Below are 14,889 nucleotides of genomic sequence, written 5' to 3'. Positions count from 1 at the left end.
CCTGTTTTTCAGGGGGGAGTTAAGGTGCTGATCACTGGGCCTTGGCAAGAGGTCAGCTCAAACTACAACTGCTTGTTTGATCAGATCTCAGTCCCAGCTTCTCTCATCCAACCAGGGGTGCTGCGCTGCTACTGCCCAGGTAAAACAGGAGAGTGCTCACACACATCAAAGAAGAGAAGGGACATTTATGAGGAGGTTTCACTATCACATTATTCATAAACCATCAGAGGAGCTACCAGCATATTCAACTTAACTTCTGACTTTTTTTTCTTTTAGAAATGGGCCAATTTCTGCCATCAAAAATACATTTGACATTTTTTCTCTGTTTTCTTTGTTGTTTTTTGAGATAGGGGTAAGGAAGGTTGTCATGCTTAGTTTTGTATTTATCAGTAAAAACATACATTATCTATCACAAATATTATTAGCTTTCATTTATTAGTTTGAAGCAATAGCCTGCACGTTGGTCAGCAAGTTTTTTGTGTATTAATAGTAGATTTTTATACATAACATTTATAAGGCAAACGATTGCTTGTTCAAATTATCTCAACATTTAGATATTAAAATACTGAAAATCCTAGTCAACTTTGTAACAATGGTTGAAAACAATGCTAATCTAAACCAGTTTACCTGTTGCCCACTGTCCTGTATTAAAAGCTACTGTATGTCTATCATTCAAAAATGTATTTACACAAATAAATTATAATAGTGACTTTGTGAATGCATTATATGTACTGAATTCTCATTCTCCTCTCTCTCTCTCCAGCTCATGACACAGGGCTGGTGACGCTACAGGTGGCTGTCAGCAACCAGATCATCTCCAACTCGGTGGTGTTTGAGTACAAGGCCCGCGCTCTTCCTTCATTGCCATCATCTCAGCACGACTGGCTCTCGCTGGATGGTACGTCTGTCCTCAGTTTTTTTTTTGTTAGCCTCGGTACCTTGCCCTGACTATTTATCAGTCCACACATTTTTTTCCTCTCTGTTTTCTTTACTCATTACTTCTTTATGTAATTCCTAAGCATTCATTTTGGCTGTTCAAAATCCTGTGGCCCTTATTAATTTTGTTCATTTTGATAAATGATCTGCTGGACCATCATGCATTACAAATCCTCTCTGTAGCTTTGCTTTAAACTAATTTGTCACAACTCAACAAGTCAGCAGGATATTGTTAAATACTGCCAAAAGATACATTGTGAAATTAATAATTTTTACCCACATAGTGTGTTTGTTGCTGTTGTTACGTATCATATATCAGAATGACAGGAGTATACAGTTATAATGACACCAAGAAGATAATGAGTTGACTTTAAAATTGTGCTTCTAGCCATAAAACATGCCGGCGCTTTGGTCCTTGACCAAACATGATAAATGTCACAGAAAAATCCACAACAGTATGTGCAGAGAATGTGTAAATTTGTAAGTACGAATCTTCAGAACCGTGTTATCAGAGTTGTTGGAAAGTACCTTTTGTTGGTAATAAGGCTCCTAATAATTCAATATATTTTATTTTTCAACTTTTAATGAATCATCACAAATTGCATTAAAAATTGAATTGAATTAATTGTTTGTTACACACATATGAAGAGTTGTACCTGATGTAATGCATTCATTGCATTGAATGAATGTCAGTTAGATTTATTATTATTATTATTATTATTATTATTATTGTTTTTGTTGTTGTTATTTGACTTTAACAAATGTGGCTATGCATACTATTGCTATATTTCTCCGTATATTAATATCAGAAACATATTATTATTAAGATTATTGATTTTTTGGTATTACCCAAGAGAAACTGATTTCAGATATGTTGAGTGAGACATTTTCATTTTCACTTTGTAGTCTGTTGTTCTGAGATGTGCAAATAAAATACCACATGTCATATTTGAAGCTTTACTTTAAGGTCAGTCTAGTGAGAGAATGCTTTCATTTTTTCATCTTGTCTTTGTTAAAATCAGCCAGTAGGAAAGCTATTGTGCATACCGAAGTGCAAATGCAATGACAAATTTGGACATTGGTTGTGATGAGTATTTGAAAATTATGTTTTTATGTGACCCCATTACAGTAAAAAACTGTTGCAGATCAGCATTGTAGAGGTCTTCTACACATAACAATTGATGCTGCAGGGTTGGCAAATTTCCATTCCGTTTAAATTCAAATGAAGTCTGAGTCAGAAGACCTACTGTAGGCATGTTCACCAGAATGTAATCAGTATGTAAGTCATTGTGTGTTTGTGTATATATGTGTGTGTGTGCACGCGCTGCTGGGGAAGCATTGCTGCAGTGCTTGAGCATTGACAGGATAAAGTAGGGCATGGCAAAGCACAGGCTCACAGGACAGCTGCATTGCAGACGGCCCTTGAGGGAGTGGGAGTGAGTAATCGAGAATTGGCCGCTCCCGTACCAGTGGATCCCTCCGCCATTCATACCCTACTGCCTCACTGGCCCATTCAGAGAACCAGTTAAGGAGGAGCTGACTGTCTCAGGGAAAACACAGCCCATCCTATTACCTTACTTATATTAACCCCTTGCCTGCCATCTCCAAGTATTTTTGTTTTGTGGCAATCTATGGTCTCTTATTGAATGACAATGACACGTAGTGATCCACAAAGATCGCTGCATTGGGATTTTCACTTGTGAAGTTTGGCGAGACTTCAGCTTAATTCATCATTGTTCCATCCGGCTACCCAGCTACTGAAAAATCATTTGTCCCTACAATTATTAACATTATTCCAAGGTGATGTGGCACCAGGTGGTTTCCTGTGTGGACCTGTTTGTGACAGTGAGAGAGGAGAGCGTTAGCCAAACAGAAAAGGGAAGGATTGTTTCTATTGAAATATTGAAGTGTGCCAATCACACACATGATCGATTGTTACTACAATAAATGAGTGCTCCTCCGGGGTCCACTTGCTTATAGCAAAAGCGTGTGTGACCAGCAGCTTCAGGACCACCGAACTGTGGACAGCGACTCTTCTGCAGAGCGCACTATAAACTCCATGTGTAGGTGAATACAGAATATTTTTCAAGTAAATGCTTGGATGTGTTTGCCTTTGTTTACCCTTTGTAATGACAGAGGAACTCAATTTCCTCCGTGATATTTAGACCGTCTAACTGGTTCAGAAGTAGGGCAGGGTGTAATCACTTGGGCACGTGTAGTCATCACATCGATAATGACCACAGTCAAGGAGCACAACAGGAGAAGCAAGAAGCGCTGCACGTCTAACGGAAGAATGATAGCGAGACATTTAGTTTCCCTCTTTCGATACACTGTTATCAAATGAGACTGTACAGACTCACGCTATTTAACCCCTACAGCCAGTCACATTAACTACAGGCTGCTGACATTAGGCTACGTGCCATACGTGCAACATTTTGTGTTCGCAGCGGTGTGCTATACATGTTTGTGAGTTTGTTCTCCCATGGAAAGCTCCCTGTGCTATGATGTGCTAATGGCACAGCTGCCTGCCTGCCTTGATTTGTCATAATGCAGAGTGGGGGAAGGGGCGCTTTTCTCTGCAGCACTGCAGGTATGGAGCCATGGGCAGGACAGAAAAGCTGTCGGAGCTGCAGAACACTCATCGTCCGCACAAATAAGTCCCTGAGCTCAGATCTCACAATCCGAGCCGGGAGAGGTTTGCTGGGAACTGCCAAATTACAGCCCCGCATAGCGGCATACTGACTATTAGTGTTCAAGGGAGCTTATTGACTGACTGAGCTAACTACACCGCGGCGTGACAAACTGCAGACCGTGTACACACAATGCAGGAGCGGAGGAGTGGGCGTGTTTGGGTAAACATGATAAACTACCACAAACAGAGCAAGATTTAGTTTAGATGGCGAATCTAGTCGTCTTTTGAACGGTTGTACGACTTTCTCCAGTGTGGGAGAATCCGTGCAGGCGCACAGTGAACCAAATTAACAGCCACACGCGTCGAGCAGAGTAGATCTATTTGATTAACAGTAGGCTACTTGTTATTATAATAGGCAAAATAACCAGTTATAATAACCATACGATGAGAGGCGAGCTTTTAGGACCAGGACCACGGCTCGAAGAGAAGGCGGCAAACGGGAATTAGGGCGTCTGTTTACCGGCGGCACGTGCGCACAACGTCTCCTAGCAGCGGTATTTGTCATTTTACTGCAGGCTGGAATAGCAGCGACTACTAGAAACACAAGGAACGTGTGTATGTGTGTGAGGTGAAACAAGTGAAGAGGAGGGGGATATTAGAGGAAGAGGAGAAGTGAGCGGTCTTCCTCTCTCTCTCTCTCTCTCTCTCTCCCTTGCTCTCCTCACGTCGCTCTCTTCCCTCACTTTGTTCTATTGTTGACGAGTGCTCTGTTGAGATTGAGATTCAGTCTACACCAAGGATATCTATTTTAATTGTTTCTCCGTTTAATACCATGCGGTATCCCGACCGCAAGACTTCTTGGGGCAAAACTGCAATTTGAGTGAAAGGCAGCTTTGGTTGGACTTCTTGGGGTCAGGATGCCAGTGAATGACACCTGCGTTTCCTAAAAGACAAAAGAGACAGTATTTTTGGCTTTGAGGTGGACCAATGGAAAATAAAATAGAAGGTTAGAAGTGTTAAGTTCAACCTATGGCTGTAGTGCTGTGCTGTGTTTGCGTTGTCTTTTGGCTGTTTTCATATTCTGTGTGTTTCTCCTGTATGCCAGGGGAAGTTGAAATTACACGTTTCTTCGAACATCCCGCATGTTAAGTAGTTGACATGTGCCTATGCTGTAGCGGAGTTTTTTGTTTGTTTGTTTGTTTTCAAGAAATTGTCTGTTTTGGCCACATGCTTTCTTTAAGTGTTTCATGTGACTCTGCCTCATTGCAGAGCACTGGAGAGTTGACGTTGATAGTAGCCAACTCCTGACTCACGACTAGTGCTTGGGCATATTTAGGACTCCTCAAGACGCCTTTAGAGACAATTAGTTTTTCTGGTATTTTGCAAAGGAAGTTAACTTAAAGCTCTCGTGCGCCTAGTATTTTCGTCGAAACCTGGCGTTCACATTTCAAGTATTTATGACTCTTTCTTTGCAGTTTTAGTCTGCTTGAACTCTATGGTCGCTGTGTTTCAGGCTTAGGTTGCCAGCTGCAAGTGCTGTTTCACGTGTTGTTGAAAGTAGCCTACTTGCTATCTAGCGCATTAGAGAGTTGTTGCTGCTCAGGTTATCGGGGCCAGCGTGTCGTCGGTGAAATGTACATGTTTTATCATTCAGATTGCATCCAGGGCTCACATCAGTAACAGCATGGACTAATTGAACAATTAAAATGGGGCGAAATAAAAAGCACACGTTGCTACAGTAGTCTATCTTAAGTGCTGCCCCTGAGCGTTTCAGCACCACAAATCTGTGAACAGCGACTGCTCGTTAATCCCGTTTAGTCTTCAAAGTTTGAGTTGGTTGAGAGCTTTCCAGACTATTCAAAGTGAGAGAATTGCAGATGTAAATTTATCTACCTGTTGCTCATTGCGTTTTGAGTTGTCTTATATTCAAGGTATAGAACAAGATGCATAGCCCATATTTTAGCCTCTTAAAATAACTGAGATATACAATACAACAGACCAAAGTCTTGGAGAATATGTTTTTAAAAAGTTGGATTTATCACCACAGAGCTGTTTTACATAGGTCTAATGCATAGGTAGTCATAGTAATACAAAGTAACTCTATTTTGTGGTCACTTTAATGCAAAGGGGTTTACTTATATAGTATAGTTGATAGCAGTAGAAACACAAAACAACTTATTAGTTGTATGAGTGGCAGTAGTGTTAGCAGTATAGCAGTACTTGTAGTAGTTTGCGTGTTGCAGAAGCAGGAGTAGCAATATCAATATTGATTATATCACTTTAGCAGGAGTTTTATCCACTTTTCCATATCAGCCTTAAATAAAATAACTTTATAGATGTGTGTGTGTGTGTGTGTATATATATATATATATATATATATATATATATCTGCATTTAGATATGTATATGTAAGCATATGTTTGAAGACATCCACAAGCATGAATGTATATGTGTATATATGATCATCATGTCAATTGTATGCATTAAGTACCTCATGTGGGACATGAACATAAGCAGATTGTGTCTTCTGTCTATCTCTCTCTTTCACTATCTGTCTGTCTGTTTGTTTATCTAGTTAGGAAATGCTGTCAGTAATACCATTAGCTATATTATGGTAGCAGATTTATTACTAATAATATCAACAAAAAAGTGGAAGCTGTTGTAGTTGTACCAGTAGTAGTAATAACAGGAGCAATAGTAGTAGTACTAGTAACAGCAGCAGTGACGTGGAATGCTTACACCTAAAGGTGATGGATCACCCCAGACAAGATGTTTTAAAGAGACAGGCACATTTAAAGAGAAACAGTCATTTCTCACAATGGCCTCACAGTTGTGGACTTCTCTTATACTATTGCTTTGATTTTTTTTATCTTACAGTTTGCTAGTTACCTTATATTTCATCACTTTACAATCCATTTAAGTCCAGTATATAGTGGATAGTCAAAATCTGTCTATGCTATGATATAGAATATGCATGATACTGTCCACATCTGTTCTCCAGTCTGCTGTTAATGTATTTTTCTGTATTCATAGCTAGTTGTATCGTATATTAATAGCTATGATCCAGGGAAAGTGCCTCTGTTATGCTGTGTTGTAAGTTTTGTTTTTTGTTTGTTGACCAGTCTGCAAATTCAAGTTCAGTTCCTGTTCATGCTATGCAGTTTTATCCCTCTGAGATGTTATAAGACCAAATTTAAAAAGAGGCTGTAAAATAGTCTCAAATCAAACATACATTATATCAGATTCAAGATCAAATGGCTTTAAGTCTCAGGTCTCTCTCTCTGCTCACTCTCCTGTCTGTCCTCACTTGTAAATTACAATTGTTGCTACAATACAATATGCCGTAGGTCGGATTCCAGTAGGTGACAAAAGACGGAAATATGATTTTAAGTAGAATGTTGAAAAAGATTTAGAGAAAAGGGACTGAACAAGCTGAGAATCCTGTGAATGCATTTAGCCTGACTGTGTTGTCTTACTATTAATGGAAAGCTTTGGAGACGTCCTATTCCTTTGGGCCGCCTTGTTTTATATCAGATTGATTCATCTTTGAAATTATTTCTCCACTCATCTCTCATCCGCACTCCTGCCTGCCGCTGATGTGTCAAGTAGCATGTAGTTGTTAATGCAAATAGGAAGCTAATGATATGTACGTGTTTCTGTATCAACTGAACATCTATTAAAAAAAAACTACCCTACTCTCTAAGACAAAAAGCCAATACTGTACTACTCTATTAGTGTGATAGCAGATGACAGTAAATCCCCATGGTGTGCACTCTTGGCATTTTACCTTCAGTATGACACAATGTATCTATTCAGCATTTAGACTGTACTCATATTGACCTATATAGCTGGACAAATGCCAGTAGGTTAAGAGCTGCTTCACCTTTGTGGCAGAACAGAAGAGTATCAGTCAAGCATTGTGACCTTTGTTTGCAGTTATTAAACTGCTGTATATGGTTGAGAATAAATTATCTGTGGAAACAGTGGTGAGACAGAATTGTCTGACTGGACATAATGCCTCTGAATATTGTATTTTCCACACGTTGATGAGTTCTGTTGAAGAGAAGCATTCCAGTGATACATGCATCTGGCTGGCTTAACAAAGCTGATTTCCTTGTGTGGAAAGGATTTCTGCTGCTGTTTACAGGTTGCAAGTTGTTGTATGCAAAACCAGTAAGCTATAAGCATTTGCCTTCTGACTGAATGATTTTGGATTGAGGGACAGGGTATACAAAGCAAACATGATATAGAGCATTAAAATGGCAAATCATGTATGAATCTGTAGCAGTCATTTTATTTGCTTTTGTTTCTGTGTGGAGTCTACATGTTCACCCTGTGCCTGAGGGGTTTCCTCGAGGTGATCCAGTTTCCAACAGTCCAAAGTCCAAAGAGTTAAAGTGTGAATGTGAATGCATTTGTCTGTTTATGAGTGTTAGCCTTGTGTGGATACCTCTCGCCCCACCCCCTACGACCCTGAGCAGGGTAGGCCATATAGCAGATGGATGGATAGATGGCATCCTCAAATAGATTTGATCCCACAATGACAGATTGTATATACAAAAGATGTCTCTGTCACATACACTATTATTCTTTAAACAACAAAATTTTATGTTATCACTCTGCAAACAAGAATATAAAGGAAGAAAAAATTACAACAGACAGAACAAAACCACAACCGGCCATTACACTATGTCAAAGTAAAGTCGGCCTTTGATCAACAGGCAGCCATATGTTCCAGCTGTGAGGGCTGCTACCAGATGGCCTGGCTCCTTCCCCTGCATGGTCACAAATACCAGCCCCTGTCAGTCAGCTCACACAGAGACCCAAAGGGAGGCTGCCCTCCGATCTATCTACAAGATTACATGTGAGAAGCTGACTGGCTGCAGAGAGATAATGAGGTCCAGCACTATATTTGATTGGCATGAACACAACCAGAGGTTCAGAAGTAAGAATTAAAGATGTCCTTCCACACTCTATCAGGCAGTTCACTATATAAATTACTCAACTACTGTCTTCTCATCTCACTTCACCCTTGTCCTTTCTTTACCTGTAATCTCTCCTGCTGTCTTCTTCCTCCCTTCAGCCTGTTCTCACTCCCACTGCTCCACTGAGTGTCAATAAAACAGCCCTGTCCTTCCTTACCTTATCCATCTGTATATCAACCTGTCTCATGAGGAGCTGCTGAAATCTCCCAGAGATGAGACACATCACAATGAACAGGGCCGTGACGTGTGGTTTAAAACGTAATGCACATCTTACAGGTCCTGTGCTCTCTGCTTCTCTAAGAGGACACGAGTGTCCTTTGAGAGAAGCTGATGAGAAGCAACAGAAGAGCCACAGTGACACACAATTGTCATCACAGGGTGAGGAACACCACTAACTCTGCGGAGAACAGGCACTAGTTTTATAATGCAGAAAGGATGTTACAATACTTCTGCTGTGGATCTTACGCAGAAGTGACTTCCGACACTAGACATGTGACTTTCCCCATGGAGCCCAGCTTCTTAATGACAGGACAGGTCATGGGCCGGTGTCTGTTGGGTGCCATGCTGATAACACTAGTAATTTATTCTAAGGAGTGTCAGTCCAAGGCAAGCGACAAAATTACTCACATGGGTTACCAGTCATAAAAGTTAATAAGAGTATTATGTGGGTGTTTTTTTTCACATTCTTGATGTGTAGTGTTCCCTCCTTAGCCAAGGCAACTGTCACTCTTATTAAAAGAAAAATGTTGTATTTCCCCATCCTATCCAGGATCTCGTCCCAAAGGTGAGAGGTTTTCCTCTCACTTCTAAGTGGAGACAAGTCAGGTCATCATTTAGCCACATATTGACTGTAATTGCAAAAAGCACACTCCACTTGTTATGTAACAGATTATACAGAAAGAAATATTCACTCTTAACTCTGTTAGCTGTTCTCATTAAAATAACTCTTACTAGATAACACTTAACACGCCACAGTATAACCCACAACAGAGATCAGTTCAGGTAAATAGACATGTGAGAGAATTGATGAATTGAAGCATAAAATTAATGAGAGCTTCCTCTCCTTTTGTGGTTTTCATATTCAATTTGGATGGGGAAAGTTCGCAAGGGTCCAAGTCTTGCAGCAGAATACATCACTAGAAGCAAGGGGAAGATGGGTAATAAATCTCCACGAGCGATAGGCATATTTGTGTCATGACAGGTGTAATGGACACTTCGGTTGGCTAATCAACTTTCCTTCATTTCAGGTGTTCTAAATATAATGCTTGGAGCTCTGCCTCATTTTTGCACCCAACTGCTTTTTAAAATAGCATGTCACAGTCTGCCCTAAATGTGTGAGAGTGACCACGTCTGCTGCCACACACCGTCACAAGGGAGTAAACCGGAGAGTGGGAGGGCGTTAACGACGTAACCATGTTGTTCCAGTTCTGTTTGGCTGCTCACCTTCCATGTCTCCTCCCTGTCTCCTCCCACTCGTCTCTACCCCCATCCTCCCTCTGCAGTGGACGTGCATCGCATTTGGAGCAGCAGGCAGCAGGTGGAGATGACATCATCTGCACTGCAGCACACTGCAGCACTGGGTCTGAACAAAGACATGTCAGCCTCCTGCTAACTATCCCTTCTCTCTCTCACTCCATCTCTCTGTCAACATCTCTCCCCCCCTGTCAGCCAAAGGGAGAGGGAGAGCAAAGCCTTTTTCCAAGGCAGGTTGTAGTGCTGTGACCTATCCCATACCTCTGACTGCCCTCCTGACATAAGCACTCAGTCTGGAACAGGCTCTCAACTGTTTCTACAAGTCACCATGTGGATAGGTGAAGTTGGATCTCACATAGGAAGAAGCACTGCAAACACTCCAAGCATCTTTCTTGCATGATAAGAGAGTGATCTGCTGATCTGACACCAGGCCCACGTAGACAGTCTACAGCACACATGGATTGGCGGCAGAGACCTCAGTGTTGTGCTCTAAGTCCATTATTCACAGTGCAGCATATTGTCACTGAGAGCAGTAATTTACAAGCCAGTGACATTATGTTTTTCTGTCCAATGATAGCAGTTACCTGACCTCTTTTTCAGGGGCTTATAGGAGGTCTGACTGTGACATTAGCTCTCCACGGAGCCCTGAGCCATGACTGCCAAGATAGCATAAAGCGCAAATGTCACCAGGTCGTGCTGTGAAGACTCCCCACTTAGAGTCATTAGGTCCTTACCTACGGCGTCAACACTGATAAAAGAGAGTAGGCCAAGTACACAAAAGCACAGCAAAAAAGATTTATTGACTTCTTTTCATTGTTTGCCCCTCTATCTCCATTTTTTTGCTGGAGAACTGAGTCCTTCTCCTCCCCTTCATCAATAAGCCAATAGCACGCAGGCAGACCATACACACAGCCATCTTCCTGTCGCCTAGTTACTGCTCGGCAGCAGGTTGCCACAGAAACGGCCTCATAGTGGCTAAATGGGGAATGCTAATGCAGTCTTCTATACTCCCTGCTGCAGTGGGCTCTCTGTGCCCATCCCATTCCTCTGTCTGTACACAGCATACTTTGTGTGTGTGTGTGTGTGTGTGTGCATGTGTGCAAGGATATTCACACTCACAAGTGTTTGTTGTTTGTTTGTGTGTAGGTGAATGTTTGTGGGGGGTTTCCTAAATGTCTCAGTGAGATTTGTGTTTAACAATCTTACAAACATATTGCAACAGGTTTAAATTGCAGTGTTTATATTTGTGTGGACATTTTAATATTAGTTACTAAAATACATTTTGTGTAGTGATCAATGTTACGGTCTGCTTTATTTTTCAGTTACACCTTGTATTTTTTCACTAATTAAATACATGTAAAAGTCTTAGAAGTCACTTGCTCTCCCCTCTCAGGTATTGAATTATACAATGTGTTCTATATGTCAGACAGAGAAAATAGCTTTTTTTGTTGCAAGGCTGAAAACCTGAGCAGAGACAGCTCTTAAAAGTATGCACTTGTTACACTTGTAACGTAAAAGTTACAAGTGTAACTGTGGTTCTATGATTTCTGGTGCTTGAGCACCGGATATCTCCATCTCATATATGTGTAGGTCGAGTCATTATACCAACAAAGTCACCTGTAACCATGCAATAAGGTGCAGCACATGCCCTAGTATAAAACCCTACCGTTATAACAAGGACTGGACCCGAATATTCAAATAATCATGCGTTGAGTAGGTATTCGATTTCCAGTTCTGAGATTCAAATATTCAGGGGTTTTTTGCACGCCTGATCCCCGCTCACAGCAGTGAACATAACGCTCCAGTTCATAAAGGGAAAACTAAATGTCGAAGCCCTCAGCTGTGTGGGAGCACTTTAAATTGAGTGATGACCACCGCAGTGTGGCGGGTTTATTCATTTAACAATTGCTTAATTCCACTGCAGATCAAAACAGTCAAATAGCCTACATTTTAAAGTTAATCAGTAAACTGTAGGCTACAACAAACAAACAACAACATAATGAACATGTTTAAATTAAATCAGGCCTATTGTATATTGAACATTTGGTAGGCTATAATCAAAGTTAAAAACAAATTTTGCATAACGTATTGTTTTAGGTCCACTACTGAAAATAACGCTCATCCAGTCTACTCTCCCTATACTCCCGGCCCAGTAAACTATTCCGAATTTTGCTCTGGACCTGCTCGGCTCATATTCCCACACTCTTGACTCTCAGCTCACACAGATTCCGAGTGACAGACAATTCTGGTGGTCATCCAGAATTATTAGAACCGCAGTTACATTCGGAAATGTTTTATTTCATTCCTCCTGACCGGCAGACGGCAGTGCTTTAGCTATAAACATGCAGAATCACACCCATAATCAAATTGGAAAGTCTCTGTTTTGATAGAGCTTTACCCTTCCTACAACCCCCATAGCAAACAAAATGTTTATCAGACTTGCATACATTGGCATTGGCCTCCACATATGACTTTAGTGCCCGAACCCTGTTGTGACAGCCCCGCTGGCCCTTTAGATGAGCCTGGTGGACTGAATGCAGCCAACTCGATAGCTTGGTTTTCATGCAAGGGAGGCCCCCTCTTCAGCAGGAAGTATGGACTTGGTAGGAGTGTAACCCCTGAACCATTTAGGTGTCCCAATGTGTCCCTGATCAAGACGCTTAACCCCTAATTGCTAAGGGTGCAATTGTAAGTCGCTTTGGATAAAAGCGTCAGCTAAATGAATAAATGTAATGTACCAACGCATGCACTTCTGGCTCTCTGATAGAGCGTGGGGTTCCCCAACTAATTTTGCTGATGTGTTAGCAAGCAGAAATGCCTCAACTGGTTCAAAACCACCCAAGCACCTCAACACTGATTTCAAGTACTACAGTGACTCCTGATGGTGTAAGCCTCTGTGCGCCCTTCAAGAACTGACTAACCAGATAGTGTGACCACACATTTTTGTTGTCCACTCTCATGATGCACATCTGCCGCCATGCAGCGACTGCAGGAAACATAGAATGATGTTACTAAGCAGTGCTTACCCAGTGCTCTGCACCACTGGGGGAATAAAACCTTCCCTCTGGTCTAGGATTGGGCGTAACCTGCCATTCTTCTTCAGAATTAAAAAAATACACTGAATAGAACACACTGAGCCAAATCTTTTTCTAGGAGGGCTGATAGTTCCTGGCTTAGGGCCAGGGATTTGCGGGATCTGAAGGGATGCATCACTGTGAGTCTGGGCAGAGGAGCACCAAATTCCTGCACGGTCTGAGACAGAGCCAGGATGAGGTTAGAAAAGCTATTACCAATACGGCCCATGCGTTCTGCTATGTTATAACTCCTGGCAAGGAGATCATCAGTCAGTCGACACTGTGGATGGGGGCAGTGTGCATGGGGTCTGAGGGCCAATGGTAGGTATGACAGGGGTCGTACGGTCTAAACCATTGTCACCTGCCTCCTGCATGGCAGCCAAGTTTCTGAAATCACTGCTGTGATGGGAGAATGATTTGGGATTTGACCAGAACCTCACTTGAAGGCGCTGCCGCCACAGGCGCTTTTTCCAGCCCCAGGCGTGCTAAAGCCATCTGAGTTACTTGCTTCATTGTGGACCGGCCAGCTTCTGATCCACATAATCGTCCACCAGCAGAATCCTGAGAAAAACATCATAGGCCTTGTCTCTCTCCTTGTCTTGCCTTTCTTTCACCTAACCTTGGAGTGGCGCCATGCAGGAGTTACAGACATATGAGCTCAACATGTCATGAAGTGAATCAGTCCCTACAAAAATACACTGATAGCTAGGTGGCACCCACATTTAGTATACAGCCAGTGCTATACTGCCACTCTTTAACAAACTATTTTCATACTCAACAACAATAGTGTTGTCCACCCCTACGGAAATCTGGTACCGCTGTTCGCTGGCTAACCCCTTCTGCATCAGAGCCTGCCATAAACAATCTTACTAACATCAGCAGTAGCAGTGCATTTCAGCACTTAACAAGTGACTACCCCAGTCATTTACACCTAATTAATGATATTGTATCCCTCTGAGAGCAGAGTGCTAACAAGGCAACGAATAATGTAACTCATCAAAGACTTTTAACACAACTTTTAACACTAACATTGGATATCCGAGAGTTACGTTAGCCTACTTACCTGTCTAGCTGTAACTTTTTCAGCACAAACCGTAACAGCAAGATTCCCACTGTCAATCAGCCTACCGCAGCCTCTGGTGAATGTGAAAATGAAGCACCAACCCTCAGGTTACGAGGCCAAATGCAATGTGACAAATTGAACTGCTATTAGCTTTTTCAAATGTGAGAAGATTAAAGGAACACATTGTGTGATGACGATCGGGTTTTATACTAGGGTGTGTGCCCTACATTTACACTTTTTTGGTGTATTGACTCGTCCTGCGTATATACGAGAAGAATGAAATAGAACTACACTGACTGACACAGGGTACAAAGCAGTGCTGCCTCCTAAGCAGCATGTAAACACAATCTTATATACCTCTATCCACCTTGATGTATGGAAAGCCTGCGTTTTCAGGCTACTCAGTACAGGTGCAAGTTTGTTTGATTCTGCACTGTCAGCTTCTTAGTCCTCCTACAATACAGGCTCATGGAAGAGGGGTGGGCTGGGATTCTTTGGCCATAATAGGGTGTACTTAATCAACTGAAGAGGGCCTTCAGCTGTGCGCTCTGCCCAGAGCATGTCTGAAGTCCTTTGTGAAAGGGTGGACACATTTAACATGCCCCCACTCACTGGCCAATCATTCAACCTGTATTAGTCTGCTGGGTGTGTGTTTGAGTGGTGCATGAGAGATGGCGGCAGGTGTTTAGTTATCGCAGACTTTAGCAGATGATTGATAAGCTTTAA

At 41.8% G+C, this 14,889-nt stretch overlaps 1 protein-coding gene across 9 annotated transcripts in view; it reads left to right on the top strand.

Moving 5' to 3' along the window:
* The window catches only part of camta1a (calmodulin binding transcription activator 1a), a 283,748-nt gene that overhangs the window by 254,366 nt on the left and 14,493 nt on the right, over window positions 1-14,889 (top strand). For 8 of the 9 annotated variants that reach the window (XM_038722942.1, XM_038722939.1, XM_038722937.1 and 5 more), the window contains 2 exons: window positions 13-139; window positions 764-898. In XM_038722942.1, the coding sequence (XP_038578870.1) occupies window positions 13-139; window positions 764-898 (262 nt within the window). Of the gene's footprint in view, window positions 1-12; window positions 140-763; window positions 899-4,122; window positions 4,575-14,889 lie in introns of those variants that run through there. The other variant, XM_038722940.1, reaches the window with a different exon arrangement.

The sequence above is a fragment of the Micropterus salmoides genome, unplaced genomic scaffold (genome assembly GCF_014851395.1).
Source record: "Micropterus salmoides isolate LMB-PRFRI ecotype aquatic unplaced genomic scaffold, ASM1485139v1 Ms_hic_scaffold_16, whole genome shotgun sequence".
NCBI classification, from domain to species: domain Eukaryota; kingdom Metazoa; phylum Chordata; class Actinopteri; order Centrarchiformes; family Centrarchidae; genus Micropterus; species Micropterus salmoides.
This window is presented reverse-complemented; position numbering and strand designations above follow the sequence as displayed.